Source organism: Macaca fascicularis, chromosome 1 (genome assembly GCF_037993035.2).
Source record: "Macaca fascicularis isolate 582-1 chromosome 1, T2T-MFA8v1.1".
Lineage (NCBI taxonomy): Eukaryota > Metazoa > Chordata > Mammalia > Primates > Cercopithecidae > Macaca > Macaca fascicularis.
The window spans coordinates 142694185-142710703 of NC_088375.1; the positions used below are offsets into that span (position 1 = coordinate 142694185).

Sequence of the window (16519 nt, forward strand, 5' to 3'; positions counted from 1 at the left end):
CTTTTCTTTGTAAATTAACCAGTCCCAGGTATTTTTTTATAGCAGTGCGAGAATGGACTAATACAGCAGGGTTCTTGGCAGGTTGTAGCATGATGCCCTTACAAAGATGAGGAAGGTTCTGTGAGGTCCCTTCGTTGTTGGTTGAACAACCTGGAACCCCAGCAAGGACCGCTAATGTGCTTAGGTTAGTGTGGGGGTGTACGTGTGAGTCACAAACCTCAGTCTTGTTTTGGTCAACTTCTTGGGGATTTAGATGAAAGTGCAGAAGGTGTGCTATAAAATTTAGTTATATATAGCTAATAAAATAAGGATTTTTACATGGTCTCTTCAGACTTGAAATATGGGTCTAAAGAAAAATTGTAAGACTTTGCATTTATTTTGGGAGAATTATGGGTGTAAGGATAGGATAGAAAAGCCTCGTACTGGTGAAAAGACCTGGGGGGTTAGGTACCATCTTCTCTACGATCCTTCCTGGTGTGAGTGACCACTGTTCCTCACCTGGATTATTCTGGAAGTCTACCAATGATCTCCTGCTTTAGTCTCTCTTTAGACTCAACATAGCAGCCAGATCCATCCTGTTAAAACATTTGGTAGATGTTTCGAAAGTCCTTACAATGGTCTACAAGGTCCTGTTGGGCCTACTGGTCTCCTCTGGGACCTGTGTCCTACGAACCTCCCCTCAGGCCTGTGTCCAGCCACACTGACCTCCTTGGTCTTCCTTTACCGTGTCAGACGTTACACCTGCTGCATCTCAACTGTGAACGCTCCTTGCCCTGATGTTTCGTGGTTCTTTCATCTCCTTTAGGTCTTTAACTTCTCTGTGACCTTATTTTGCTCCTCTGGCTGCTTTATTAGACTTTAATCTCCATAAGGGCAGGGGATTTTGTCTGTCATGTTCCCCTCTGTGTCTCCAGCATGGAGAACAATGGAGTAGGCAGGCACTCCATAAATCTTTGTTGGCTGTATGTTTAAAGCATAGATTAGTGTATTAGGCTGTTCTTGCATTGCTAAAAATAAATACTTGAGACTGGGCAATTTATAAGAAAAGAGGTTTAATTGGCTCATAGTTCTGCAGGCCGTACAGGAAGCATAGCACCAACATCTGCTTCTGGGGAGACTTCAGGATGCTTTTACTTAGGGAGGAAGATAAAGCGGGATCAGGCACTTACACATGGCAAAAGCAGGAGCAAGAGAAGGAACGTGTGTTGGGGAGGTGCCACGCACTTTTAAATGAGCAGATCTCGTGTGAATTCAAAACGAGAGTTCGCTTGTTACCAAGGGGATGACCCAAGCCATTCATGAGGGATCTGCCCCCGTGATCCAAACACCTCCCACCAGGACCCATGTGAAACATTAGGGATTGCCATTTAGCATGAGATTTAGGTGGGGACAAATATGCAAACTATATCAATTAGTAAATATGTGATCTGCAGAACCAATGCCCCAGTTCCAGTTCGAAGGCCCGCAGGCTGCCGTAGCACTGGGAAGAGCTGATGTTCCAGTTTGAAAGCCATCAGGTAGAATTCTTACTTGGGAGAGGGTCAGCTTTTTGTTCTATTCAGGCCTTCAACTGATTGGATGAGCCCACACACATCAGGGAGAGAAATCTGCCCTACTCAGTGTACTAACATTTAAATCTCATCCAAATGCATCCTCACCAGAATACCCAGAATAATGTCTGGCCAAATATCTGGGCACCTGTGCCTCAGTCAAGTTGACACGTAAAATGAACCATCACAATATGCTTCTTAGACCACACCTGGAGACCTTGAATTTTGTCCCGACACCATCTTTCGGAGACTATCCTGTTGACACTGTGACAACCAGGGTGTCTGGGGCAGAGTTGAAGAAACTGGGGGTGTTGCCCTGAAAAAGCGAACATGTGATTGAGGTCAGGTGACACCTTTGAACACCTGAAGTCTTGTCTCATGGAAGAAAGACAAAGGAATTATTTGTTCTGGTAGGCATGGCTCAGACTAGTGTATAAAAAGTGAATCTAACAGAACAGAAATCTGCTGTCTTGGGAGCTAGTAACGTCTTCTTTCTGGAAGGGTGCAAGCAGAGGCCAGCTGTGACCAGGAGTCAGAAGTCTTAGGTTCTGGTCTGGGCCTGGTGATGACTCTCTGGCCTTGGGTAGGCCATTAGCCTCTCTGAGGTTTCCGCTTTTCTGCTGTAGAGGCCATGGTAGCCTGCCTCACAGGTCCGCAGATCAGGTGGAAATAACATCTGAACAATACCTTCTAAAACAACACCTTCTAAAACTCAGCTCTAGCCTTGTCAGGGTCAGGAGAACTGGCAGTCAGGAGGAGAGTGCTGGCTCACTCCTTGCTGAAGCTGAAAATTTCCACTGACCTGCAGTCGGGGACACCTCACTGCAGCTTTGCTTTCTTCTTATTGGAATGTGCTTGAGGAGTGGCTGTTAACTCCAATTCCACATTCCTCAACCCTGAGTGTATGAAGCTTATTGCTGCTGGCCCATGAGGAGGACGCTGCCTGGAGGGAGCAGAGGGACTTGTTCCTCCCCCACGAAGCAGCCCCGTCACCAGCTTCATCACGGCATCACTCTTGAATTACTTCAGGACACAATTCGGAGTTGCCGTTGGTATCTTCTGTGTTTGTGCTGTTTGCTTTCTTGCCTCTGGAATGCACCAGTGTGACATCCTGCTTTCCGCTCTGAAAAAAATGTACTCTATGTATAACGCATTTAAAGCCCAGTTGCTGTAGTTTACGGCCACAGCATGAATGAGAAACAAGAAGCAGAACGTCCAGGGTTGCTCGTCTAAACATTCAGAACTGTGCTGGCAGTGGGACAAAGGCCTCTGGACTGTTGTGGGTTTTTGGTGACAGCCTTGATAAAAATGCCTTTTTAGTACAAGTGAAAAGAAAATTTTACTACAGTGCAAAAGTCAAAAAATTAGATAAACGTTGTTGGAAGTTCAGTGTTGATGAGTAGCTAAGCCTCTGAGAAGTTACACTTAGGTGGGCTTGATTATTTTTTGGCAGGAAAATGACGTAGGATTTTTTCCTTATTCAGGCGATGTCAAAACAAGGTCAGAGCTATATGTTCCACACTGGTTTTGTTTATAACTGGCATCAGGACATTCAGAAATGATCATGACTACACTTGACAGCACTGATACGTACTCAGTGTGCAGTCAGTGGTAGCTGTTGTGAGTAGCTATGGTTTATACCCAGTTTATTAGTGATTAATTCAGGGCTTCCACAGACCCTGTGTAATTCTACACAGCTACCACTGACTGCACACTTACTACCTATCAGTGCTGTCAAGTGTAGTCACAATCATTTCTGAATGTCCTGATGCCAGTTATAAACAAAACTAGTATGGAACATGTAGCTCTGTACTATCTGTGTGGCCTGGGCATCAGGATATCTAGAAACTCTTTGCGTGATTCTAGTTTTCAGCTTGCAACATTAGTAGGTCATGGAATCAATTAAGTGCAGTAGTTTTTTTGCCAGCATTTTTAGAAGATACGTTTATATAATTGTATAGAAAATATTAATGCCTAGCACAGTAGCTGGGTAAATATAATTTTGTGTGTGTTAAAAGCACTGCTGTGATAGAACGACTAATAAAATCCCTGCCCTCGACTTGCTTCTTAGTCTTACTTCAGAAACTGCTTGCTTTTCGTTATGAGTAAACGGTTCATGTGAAATTTAATACAAGACATTTATAGTGCTATGACTTGGGAATTTGTGAGCGTTCTTGCCCACATTTTGAGGTTTCACTGTGACATTGAAAAAATCAGTTATTTTATAAATGCTAGCCAATAAAAATGGCATGCCTATTTCACCAGCAACTCAATTTGATGATAGCACAGCAACAAGATGCTGATTTTCATCCTTTGGATGTGTTAATTACACGTATACCTTGATATGCTAGGTCAGCAGTGGTCTAAATACATCCAGCAAGAATGAGGTACTTGCATAAATCATCCTGAAAGTTTTATTAGATCAGTTTAACAGCCTCTTGACTTCATTATCTGTGGGAGTTTGGGGGTCTTACAAAATAAACTGTTACAAACATTCATCTCACTGCTATGAAATAGAGCAATGTGATAGAAAGGCTGGCAACCTTTGGCCATTTTTATCTCGGTGCTGAGGAGAACATAAACCACGATGACTCTCGCTGTGTCCCTATTGTGATGACTCTGTCAGCAGATGCCGCAGCTGTGGAAGACCTGGAAGTTGTGATCAGTTGCTAGCAGGACTTTGGGATCACTTGTCTTGATCCTGAGGCTTTTTAGAAGCCCATGAGAACATTCATCAAGGCTTGCCACTTGACTTGAAATACATTCATTGTAAGATCAGTCTTCAATTTAGATTTCTTGGAAATAGCAGTGATAATTCTTATGATTACTCAATGTGCAGTGCAGTCCATCATCACAAGGTTCTTTCGGAGTTCAGAGGGACATCCTGCTTTGGTAGTTTTGCCATTGTCTGGGAGGACTAGGCGTGGGATTATTTCTTGAATCAGCTGCTTAAAAACACTGATTTGCCCGTATAACAAAGGGAAGAGGTTTGATTTACAATACCCATTAGTTGTCTGAGAAGTGCTTTCTCTAATTATGATTCAGCTCCAGTGACTGCACCATGTTAAATATGCAATTCTGTTTCCTCTAGGTGCCTGAGGGTTCCGTGGTCCAGTTTTCGTCAGGAAACTTCTCCTTGACAGCAGAAACAAAAAAAAGGAACTTCCCCCATGGAAATGAACATCTGTTAAACTGGGCCCGAAAGGAGTATGGAGCAGTTACTTCATTCACCGAACTCAAGATAGCAAGAAACATTTATATTAAAGTGGGGGAAGGTAAATTTTATGTGGCTTCAGTTAATGACTGATTTATGACAGGCAATTGTTTTCTTTTCTGAAACCAGGTGGTTAGGGCAAGGAATCACAGAATTACAGAATGTTGGAACTGGCATGGACCTGAGGGGTCATTTGGCCCCAGGCCTCTCTGCCGCCCCCCATATTCCCTCCCTTCTTTTTTCCTCCTGGGGAAACAGGCCTGGTTATGGCCAAGTGAAAAATAGGGAGGAGCATGGGGAGAGAGGAGGAGGTTATTGTGTGGGATTTAGAAGACACCCATGTACAGAAGTCAAGAAGTAAGTGGAGGCGAGAAGCTGAGGGCATGGGAAGGAGGTGATGACTGATGGAGTGGAAGAGTTGGCAGAATGGGTCAGCAGGTGGCTTCCTCTTACCTGTCTTCGGCAAACATCTGAAGCCTGTGTCAGTTTGTTGTGCTGAGACATAGGTTGCATTTTGGACAACAGCAGAGGAAAAGTATTTAAATGTATTTTTAGTACAAATGACTATTACAAGGACAAATTATTGAAGAAAAGAAGTGTATTGTCTTGATAAGAGATTGCCTACGTAAATTTCCTTGCATTACAGAGGGATAGAAATATCCAGAAACCCAGTTTTGAAAGCCTTTAAAGAAAAAAGAGAGAGAAACCTTCCCTTTCTTCCTCCCTCCTTCCCTCCCTCCCTCCCTTCCTTCCTCAGGGTCTCGCTGTGTCGCCCAGGCTGGAGTGCAGTGGTACAATCAGTGCTCACTGCAGCCTCAACCTCCAGGGCTCAAGTGATTCTCCTGCCTCAGTTTCCTGAGAAGCTGGGACTACAGGCATATGCCATCACACCTGGCTAATTTTTACATTTGTTTGTAGACACAGGTCTTGCTGTGTTGCCCAGGCTGGTTTCGAACTGCTGACTAAGAGATCCTCCTCCATTGTTCTCTCAAAGTGCTGGGATTACAGGCTTGAGCCACTGCACCTGGCCAGACCTTTCTTTTTAAATCAGTATTTTCAGTTGAGTATATTTGGACCCCCCATAAGTTACTAGGAAATAGCAGCTCCTGTGAATGGGTCCTTGTTATAGCCAGCTGATTGTGTGAACGCTGTGTTTCAGGTCTTCAGCATCCAGCATTCAGCATCCAGCTGCTTTCTGTTAAATTCTACAGCAGCTGTCACCTCCTCACAGAAAGGACAGGGAAGGGTGGGTTAGTGAACACTTGATCCCAGCTCTTGTTTGGATCTGGGCTGCTTTAAAGTGTGTGAGAGACAGAGGCAGAAACAGTGGACACGGACATCGAAGAGGATGCTACATGCAGAAGCCATTTCAGGGGCCTTCACATGCACCCCACTTAACCCCACAGTAATCCCAGGAGGAAGACGTCATTTCCACCATTTTACAGAGGGCTTAGTGAAGGGCTAAGTGAACCTGCTCACATCCAAGTTACTAGCAAGTGGCAAAGCCAGAACCCAAACCCACGCTTCCTGACTCTTGAGTTTAACGCTTGTTGCCTGAGCTGTACTTTAAGTCCTAGCTAAATAAGCATAACTCAGAAAGGAAAGTGGTCCACCTGGATGAACATCCTTGTTTAGTTGAGGCAGAGAGGAGGGGGCTTAGATGAAGGTTAGGCTCAAAAAGTCGAAGTTTGTTTCTGTGCTCTCATGATAGGTAGCTAATAACAGAGGTCAAATCCCACTGAGACAAAATGAAAAATCTCTTTTAATAAAGACTCTCAGCCCTGGCCAGTGGGCCGCGTTTCTGAAGCAGAATTCTAGTAGCATGAAAGAATGTTGATTACCCCTTGGAATTTGTTAGAATAAGAAAATTTGTTATAATAACACTTAGAATGTTGGACTGTGTTCTCTCGGCAGTACATGAGCTTCTTTCTAAGCACAGCAGTCACTTGCCCTGAGAGCCACGGGTTGTCACTTAATTGGTTAAGCCTGTGCACGCTAGGTAGGGGAAGCCAACTTAAAGGACCTGCTGTCTGGTGCAGTAAAAACTGGTTAACTCCTTGGTAACACGTTCGGAACCCCTGAAACTTGACTCCAGCCACCAGTTGAGTATAAGTCACTGGGCCATGCCATGGAGAGAGGAGCAGTAGGGAAAGGAGGTTCCTTGGTGAGGTCAGTGGACCACAAAGTGATAACGTTTATCACCATGGCTCAGACTCTACTGCGCAAGCCTCATCCCCCACTTCCCAGAATCCAACCTGGCTCTACCTTTCTTGTACCCAGGGATCGCAGGCCATGAGGCCTGATTGCTCTAACCCGAGCGGTTCTCAGAGTGTGGTTTCTGTCCCAGCAGCATCCACATCATTTGGGGACTTGATAGAAATGCCAGTTCTCAGGCCCAACCCAGACCAACTGAATCAGAAACTCTGGGGGTGGGACCTAGCAGTCAGTGTTTCATTCAGCCTTCCAGGAGATCTGATGCTTGCTGACATTTAGGAACTGCTCTCATTTATATACCCAGAATGGAAGAATTTAAGAGTTTTGCTCTTATCCCAGTTGGTCTTGCTGCGAGGCTTCAAGCAACACTGACTTACCACCAGAGCCTCAGTTTCTGCAGAGGAAAATGAGATGTTTGCATTAACCCCCAGGTTCATTCCTGCTCTCAGAGTATATCCTTCTGTGTCTCAAAGTCGTTTGTCAATCTTTTCCTAAAATACAAATAAGCATGTGACTCCCCCTGCCCCCAAACTTGCCAGGCTTCTACCCGGGAATTCCCCTTTGTGGTTTCCTTTCTACTTGGCACTCGGTGTAAGTTTTGATGCCAGGTATTTGTAAAGTCATTGGGGAGCGGGGGAGAAACCACACACAACAAAAGTGGTCAGCTTATTCAACTTAGTGACAATGGCATCTGGGACTAGAGCCCTTAATAACGTCAACTTTTGAACAATTAGACCTTTCCTAGTGGCTTCACATGAGTGAATATTTTGTTATTTGTCTCAAATCTCACATCATTGTTTATTAATTCAGGAAACCTATACCATATGCCCACTATGTGCCAGATACAAACCAGGCACACCTATGAACTGGATATGCCGGCCACAATCCCAGGAGGGCCCTAGTCTCTTGAGTTCCAGACTGGCCTGTCCCTAGCCCATAGACACTCTTTCTTAATTAAATTTCAACCTTGCCATTCCAATATCATTTTCCATCCTGTGATGTGGGGGAGGCATCCGCAGGGCTGCAGCTGCACGGTGTGCATACCTCATCTGCTCATCTGGCAAAACCCTCAGCAGATGTGGAAGGAGGCTGCTCTAACGGCAGTCAGTGGAGCCTTGAGCTTTTCTCTCTGAGGGGGAGGGGAATTAGAGGAGACTGCAGAGGGCAAACCCAATGCTCTCTTGCAATGAGCCCACAAGCAGAGGCTTTGGTCCCCTTTGTTCTGGGGTGGTGCTGGGGGTGCTGTGGTGACCAGAGCCATGATGCCCCAGTGTGTGCTGCAGACCTGAGCACAAGGGAGATTGCACAAGTTGGGAGGGGGAGGGACAGTATCAACCCAGTCTTGGGACCCCCTGGTTTGATTCTGATTCCTTACTCCAAAGTGAGACTTCCATGTGGATTTGAACCCTGGCATCCTGTCCTCAAAATGGAAAAGGCAGAAGTCTGTTTTATAATAGTGCCAGGCCTCTGATTAATTATCCCTTCTGAAAAAAGCATGCTACACCTAGAACTTCCTTGACACTGGTCCCAGCTGTCACACTGCCAGCAGTTTCTTTCAAGTTCTGTTGAAACATTTAAGCCCGTGGATGGAAATTCCATCAGCCGCCGTGCTGTGTAAATGGCATGTGCCGTTGGGGGAGTGTCTTCAGATTCTGGTGCTTACATCACTTTCCCGGGTAGAGGTGGTGAGCAACTCTCAGCACAGTGAGATAATGTGTGCGAAAGCACTTTGTAAACTGTAAAGTGCCATATAAACTTGAGTGGTCTGTGTTCAGATTGTGAGAAAGAGTGAAAGTCTGCCTTCTTTGTTTCCCCCAAACTCCTACCTTTCATCTTCAGAGTATGAAGTGCTGTGAGGAATACATATGAGGGAAAGATTAATTCTACATGGGGCGTCGGAGGATTAATTAGGTGGTTGCCTCTCCTGATAATTGAAATAACAAATAATCCAAGGAGGAGTGTATTTGGGGATAGAATGGATTGAATGTTAAATATGCTGACCATGAAATACCTAAGTATTGGATTTTTAGGTAGGTGATGCTTGGTAGACAGATGACAGTATAAGTTGACTGCTCAGATCCAGGTACAGGTTGAAACCATGGGAGTGATTGAGATCACCTAGGAAAAGAATGAGATAGAAAGGGGATTGAGGAAGGAGCTGAGAAGTTCTTAGCCTTGGTTTATATTGGAATCAACTACAGAGCTTTTCAAAAAAGAAAGCTGCCTAGGCCCCCGCTGGGTGTTCTGAATCAGATTCTCGGGGATGGGGTCTAAACAGATTCTGAGCAGAGGAGGAACCAGTGGAAGAGATGTGAAAGATAGGTCAGAGGAAATGGACAAGGACAGGAAGTATCACAGAGAACAAGTGAGGAGAGGATTTAGCCAAAAGAGGCCCTTAGTTGGGGGCTAGTCAATAGGAGGTCACTGGTGACCATGACAGGATGCATTTCAGGGCGGTGGTTGAGGAGTTCACAGACAAAGGCCCATCCTTTGAGCTCGTGGTTCCCTGTGTCTGCCATTTGCTCAGTTTTACTGTCACCCTCCTTCCTTTGAATCTGGTTATCAAGTAGCTCAGTGGTTTGACAGATTGTCCTGTGCCTCTTTCAGATCAAGTGTTCCCTCCGAAGTGCAACATAGGGAAGAATTTTCTCTCACTCAATTACCTTGCTGAGTACCTTCAGCCCAAAGCAGCAGAAGGGTGTGTGATGTCCAGCCAGCCCCAGAATGAGGAAGTACACATCATCGAGCTAATCACCCCCAACTCTAACCCCTACAGGTAAGCGAGTCTAAGTGTGTGAGTGTGAGAAGAGATTAAAGTAAAGATCTTCCTTGACTTGAGGCAGGGAGAGGTACAGCCCATCCTACACAGGAGGGAAGGGAGCCACTGATGCTTCACGCAGGAGGGAAGGGAGCCATTGATGCTTCACGCAGGAGGGAAGGGAGCCACTGATGCTTCAGGTGTGTTTCGTCAGATGTGTTTCACAGAAGCTTTGAAGAAGAGAGTAAAGGCACCGGTGGTATATTTTATATTTTGCATCTGTCCCTAGATCCCAGATATTTCATATGAATTCCTGAAACCTGTTCTGAACTTCTGGGTGTTAATTACAGGACACAGTCACTCTTGCTCCGTCTTTATCACCTCTAAGGTTATCCCTGATAGAAAAATTACAGAATATACCCTATTAATATAATTATCATCTTAGTAACCTTCTGGTTTTAATAAAGCTCTGTTTATGGTGTCCTCAGAGCACTTAGGCACTCAGAGCTGTTTGCTTGAAATCTGTGTGTGTGTGTGTGCACACACGTGTGTGCTGGAGTGGCCCTCCATGGTGACATACCAAAGAGCCATTTGATAGAGCTTGCCTCTCCCTTATGTGCTTGGTGTGTGTGTGTGTGTGTGTGTGTGTGTATGCTGGAGTGGCCCTTCATAGTGACATACCAAAGAGCGATTTGATAGAACTTGCCTCTCCCTTGTGCGCTTGTTCTCCCTCTCAGCTTCCTACCACTGGACTGGAAATTCGACCCTCCCTATCAAGAATAATTAGGGAATTTAAATAAAAGAAAAAGGAGAAAAAGTAGGTTCTTTTCCCATGTTAGCCTGCATTTTACCCTCCTTCCTTTGAATCTGGACTAGTGACTTAAAATTTTAAATTTATATTGTAGAGGGATTTCGAGGTTAAAATTCTAATCAGTGTTTGACTTTAAAAGTGTGTAAGCTACAGATCAGTTTTGGTAAGATTCCACTCTGTCCACTTGAAGAATTTTGTGGAAAGTGAAAAGGGAATGGGAGTAGGAGCAGTCTGGTGAATGTACTTCGATGTCAGGCCTGAGGCTTCATTGGAGTATACCATCCTTTTTATGATTTACAAGTGTGTAAAGCTGAGATGGAAAGAAAGACTGTTCCCTTAAATTCAGAACGACAGGGATGTTATTGTTTAGTAAAAAATTCTCTTTTATACGAATTCTTAGAAGTTTGGGTTGTGTTCATCAATTTTCCAGTAATCACTTGGTTGACCATCTGTTTTCTTTATTTTAATAACCTTATATCCAGAAGTTTGGGAAAGTAAATGCAGATATGATTCTATAGCAATTGTTAATGACTTAAGCAAACCTTATATAAATCAAGAAATTCTTTAGCCTTTTGTCTCTTATTTTACTCTGAAGTTTCCTAATTTTTTTTTTTTTTTTTACCACCATGCTTCCCTTCTCCCCACACCACCCTCCCACAACTCACCAAACTGCTACCTACTTCGGTTTTGAAGGAATTTGAGCATATAGCCAAATGGGAATCCTGTACATCAAAGGTGTTAAAGGTTGAAAAGGCAACAATACTGCTTCAAAAGTAAACTGTTCTGGTTCGTTCAAGTCCATTTCAAACAGTGGCTGCATGAAGTAACCACCTCTTTTCCACCAAAGAAGAGAATAACTTTAGTGACTAATTATCAGCAAGCATATGTTTCTATTGTTATGTAAAACAATTTTGTTATGTGTGCAATAACAATCTGTTTTGCACATGTCATTGGCCTGGGATCAACTCCAGCTTTTTAATCAACTGGCCAGACACTAGAAACATGAAGACTTGGAAGAGGGGAGATAGTTGCAACTTTCTGGCATGTAGGTCTTAACTTTGCCTTTGTTTTCCATTCACAGTGCTTTCCAGGTGGATATAACAATTGATATAAGACCTTCTCAAGAGAATCTTGAGGTGGTCAAAAATCTCATCCTGATCTTGAAGTGCAAAAAGTCTGTCAACTGGGTGATCAAATCTTTTGATGTTAAGGGAAGCCTGAAAATTATTGTAAGTTGGTTGAGTATGTCTTTTGTTTTATTTAGATGAATGACAGCAATTTAAGCTGTGCTTATATGTGTTATTTTTAGAGTTTCTGCCTCTTTGGACTCTCTAAGCTTTGTCAATTATTTTTCACTTTGCAAAATAGGATGCTCCTATAAAATAGGTGTGGTCGTTAAAACATGGCCTCGGATTAAGACAGACCCAGGTCTGAGTCCAGGTAATCCCACTGTGACCTTTGGCAAGTCCCCTAACCTCTCTGAACCCCCGCTCCCTCATTTGTGAAATTCCTGAAATACATTAGTATGCTTTCCACTAATAGTAAGTGTTAAGTAATGAACACAATTAAGCCTTCATAATGAGCGTCCCACAAGGACCTCAGTGTCACAGTTCCGAATATCAGCTTTTATTACGGAATTAGGTACTTAGAGAAAGTATGGGAAATTAGGCTGATGCCAGCTCACATCGTTGACTTTTCTTTTTGAGTTAAATATGAAATATTGGCATGGCTTTTTGCTTGCTTCCAACTCCTAAGTGTGAAACACTGATAGAAGAATCACAGTAACTGCGAAGTCAGTGAAATCATGCTGGACAAGTCTACTCCAGCTTGTTCCCAAGGCCCTCTATTTAATAGAGATGTACGCACAAGGCTTAGCCCATTGGCATGATGGGCAAACAGCAGCTGGTTTCCTCAAAAGTTGAATGTTGAAACTTGGTAAAGTAAATCTTATCTCAAATATACTTAGGCAATAACTATTTGACTGAATTATTGAAAGTTAAAGAAAAATCCTCCTCCCTGTTTTTTAAGAAGATAATTATCTCTTTAGTATCTCTTTTGTGGGCTCAAATTTTTATGCATCGTCTTTAAATTTTTTTTGGCCAGTTTCTCTTTTAGTACCTGCACTGAATAAGTTGAAGTGGGTTTTATGTTTTCAGTATTTTGGGAGAGGGATGCCCTTGGTTTTGGTATTATTCATTCATTCGTGGCACCTTCCATGTGATACCACAGTGAGCAAAGCCAACAGTTCCCTTGGCAACGTCAGGTAAAAGCACTCATCAGAGGCAGCAGGCAAAACCACTAGCACACATATTTTAATTTTAAAGTAATTGTTTCTGGTTCCCATGGGTTTTTTTTTTTTTTTTTTTTTTTTTTAAACTTTGCTAGGATCCCATTGAGCCATCATATGTAATGGTGATACATTAATTTGTTGTCAAGCCCAAAGCCTAGCCATGATCTGAAGTCAGAGATGTTTTGATTGCCTTCTCTGGCATGGCATGAGGGGTGTTGGTGACCTGGGCTGTCTGCTGCTTTTGCTGCCTGGCACACCGGCCAAATGTTTTTAATTTCAGAATAACAAAAACAGGAAAGGGAATCATGCTTTGAAAGGCAAAAACATACGGTACATTTTAATTCCCTGCTGGAGTTCTTGTGTAAATATTCTTTCAGCCTTGACCCTTCAATGGCTCTTTCTCTCCCTGAGTATGTGTGCGTGGCCCATGGCAGTCCTGGAGTTCACTTTGAATGTCCCCATCTCTCATATGAATCAGAAAGGCTAGAAATGAGATTGCTCATCCCAGTGCAAGATCTGTTTATGTTCCTCTCCTTGGCTGTACTCTTGTTCCAGGCCAATTTTGGACAATGCATGACAACATTACTAAACAATTAGGTAATGTTTCATGATGTTCTTTTTTATTCTCCCAACCAGTTGATGCTTTGTGATTTTCTAATTCCCTGTTTCAGATGTGAATTCTGACTGTGCTGTGAGGGAAAGGCAATCCCACTGTGACCTCCTACAAAAGTTTAAATTAGTGTTTAGAAAGGGGGCAGTGGTTTATAGAAACCTTGTTTCTAGTTGTTTCCTTTAGAGACAGCATAGTGGAATGGAAAGAATCTTGACTTCGTGCCAGACAGGGCTAGATTTAAATCCCATCTCCAATGATTACTACTCCTAGTAGATATTGTGCAGTCTAACTGATGAACACTGAGTCTGTTTGGTCATCTGTGAAATGGGTATGATGACAGTACTCACCTTGAGTTTGTGGTTCATTAGCTGAGTTCATTTGTTTGTTCATTTATTCGCCAAGTACTTGTTAAGGGCCTGTAGGATATTTCATCTAAAGCACTGGACACAGGGCCTGCACATGTAAGTTCTCAGCTACATGTGTTGCTTCTGTGAGTCTTAGGTTCTCCTTCTCCAACAGGAATAGTAATGCCTGTCTCCTTATATTATGGAAGAGAAATAAAATAATACATGCCTAGCAGCGTGTCTGCCATAGAAAGGGGGTTCATCTTCCTTCCATAAATAACTCTTTCAGGTGTCTATAGGAACAATTAAGGCACTTCTCCAAATAAGGTGAAAAGAAAGAAAAAAGTCTACTAAGGGAGTTGTAAGGAGCCTGATGGAGTAATTTAAAGAAGAGCACCATTAAACATGGATGTCTTATGCATGTGTGTGTCGGGGGTGGGGCATAGGCAGAATGTGCCCTCCAGATGACGAAATGGTCAGAAGAGGTGCAAAGAGCCAGGCAGTGGGCAAGAATGGGAACACTGGAGGTGTCTACATTGCCTTGTCCAGCTCTGGCTCTTTTCTCAGGTCCTCTGTGGACTATGCATAATCACTTTTATGATAGGAAGAACCTCTAAAACATAAAAGAATAGATGGAGGAAACGTGTTAGAGGTTTCCTCTTACGTTATTTCATGTGGCCTCAGAACTTCAGGGTTGATGATTGGCAGCTTGTTCCTAGAGAAGACATTTTTTAAAATCCCAGTGGGCATATGCACTACCCTCTCTGGCCATTCCTTTCCCTAGTCCTCCCTCCCCTATGCCATCAGTTCAGATGCAAATATGGGGGGGTGTGGAGGCACTTAGACTCAACTCCTCATCTTTCATGAAGATATGGCTGGAAAAGATGGTGGTGGTTTTTGGAGACCCCCCTTGTACACCTACATTTGGAGTAGCTCCACTAGAGCTGGAAAAAGCCTAGGGACTTCCAGAGGTACAGTGTGAGAATTTGCTCAAAGCTGGGAACCACCAGCTTGTCTGCCATTGTCCCAAGCCTTGCTGCTTTACAAATGTGTAGATAGATGTCGAGTCTTTTAAGTTCCCAGACATAATCAAAATGACATGTATTGACAGCTCCTAGATTTAATGTGGAAAGGTGCAAACAGCTCATTCCACATTGGTGCAAAAGGACAGGTGGCAGTTATGATGATAGTGTTCTGGAAATATGATACTTTCTCAGTTGTCCAACAACATGAAAGACTAGGGCAGATGAGAGCAAGCAGTATTGTTTAGGCCAATTGTGACTCCAGCCAATCAAAATGACATGTAGCTCTGAAAGGCTGGAAGAAGCTGTACCTAAAAAATTACTGTTAACTAAATGAATAAAAACTTCTAAGAATAAATTGGATCTTTCATTATCTTATTTTAGCCTCCTTGCTTCCCTCCGTCCGTCCCTCCCTCCATCTGTCCCTCCCTCCCTCCCTCCCTCCCTCTCTCCCTCCCTTCCTTCCTTCCTTCCTTCCTTCCATCCTTTTTTGTTTCTTTCCTCCCTAGCCCTTCTTTACCCTAAGGAGATTTTTTCTGAATTGGAGTAAGAGCTAAAATATTCTGAATCTATTAAACTGAGTTTACAAATGACTGCAGAAGTTGGTTAAAGTTCTGTCTGGTTCCTTTGCTTGTAGTATTTGTGACTGGTGAGTCTGGCAGTATTCCCACACATAAGCACTTTAGGTAATAGAAAAATATACTGAATGAGATCCTTTAAGCTTTGAGTTGAAATATATGTGGCTTCAGCCAATATCCCACAACCACATAGGCCAAGAGAACTTAGAGCCTGCGAATCTTTTAGGGTTTTACAGTGGGAAAGGATTAATATTTAGTCATGTTAGGGGCAAACAGAATGGGAAACAAATGAGGAATTTAGGAAAAATGCTGCATGCATGCAGGAGAAAATCACTGGGCATGGAAATTAAAGTGATTTTTATACAGCATGAAAATGGTGTAATCTGCATGCTGGAAGGGCTTTCCAGCCCTGTTGGTGCAGTTGTTGAAAATATGGTGCCTTCCCTTTGGGGTCCCCTCTGCAGCATTCAGCTCTCTCACCCTCTGATGAGAACACTGCCACAGGAGTCAGCAGTTGATGTATAAATTTACCTTCCATGTCCTTGTTGAATAACCTGGTTGAGTAGAGTCCATTTATATCCTTTCCCAGAAATATTTCTATCATTTTTATTTTGTAATTGATTATCCAGTGAAAGCTAATCTTTTTTTTTTTTTTTTTTTTTTGAGACGGAGTCTCGCTGTGTCTCCCAGGCTGGAGTGCAGTGGCGTGATCTCGGCTCACTGCAAGCTCCGCCTCCCGGGTTCATGCCATTCTCCCGCCTCAGCCTCCCAAGTAGCTGAGACTACAGGCGCCCGCCACCACGCCCGGCTACTTTTTTGTATTTTTAGTAGAGACGGGGTTTCACCATGTTAGCCAGGATAGTTTTTTTTTTTTTTTTAAGGCAGGGTCTCACTCTGTCACCCAGGCTAGAGTGCAGTGGCATGACCATAGCTCACTGCAACCTCTAACTCACAGGCTCAGGTGATCTTCCCACCTCAGCCTCCTGAGTAGCTGGGACTGCAGGAAAATGCCACCATGCCTGGCTAATTTTAAAATTTTTGTACAGATGGGATCTTACTGTGTTATGCAGGTTGGTCTCAAACTCTTGGGCTCAAGCAATCCTTCCTCCTCAGCCTCCCGAAATG

At 43.5% G+C, this 16519-nt stretch overlaps 1 protein-coding gene across 8 annotated transcripts in view; it reads left to right on the forward strand.

Annotated features, from left to right (window-relative positions):
• The window catches only part of TGFBR3 (transforming growth factor beta receptor 3), a 206569-nt gene that overhangs the window by 147030 nt on the left and 43020 nt on the right, over nt 1-16519 (forward strand). For all 8 annotated transcript variants that reach the window (XM_005542754.4, XM_005542755.4, XM_074001730.1 and 5 more), the window contains 3 exons: nt 4642-4825; nt 9586-9754; nt 11629-11776. In XM_005542754.4, the coding sequence (XP_005542811.3) occupies nt 4642-4825; nt 9586-9754; nt 11629-11776 (501 nt within the window). The remainder of the gene's footprint in view (nt 1-4641; nt 4826-9585; nt 9755-11628; nt 11777-16519) is intronic.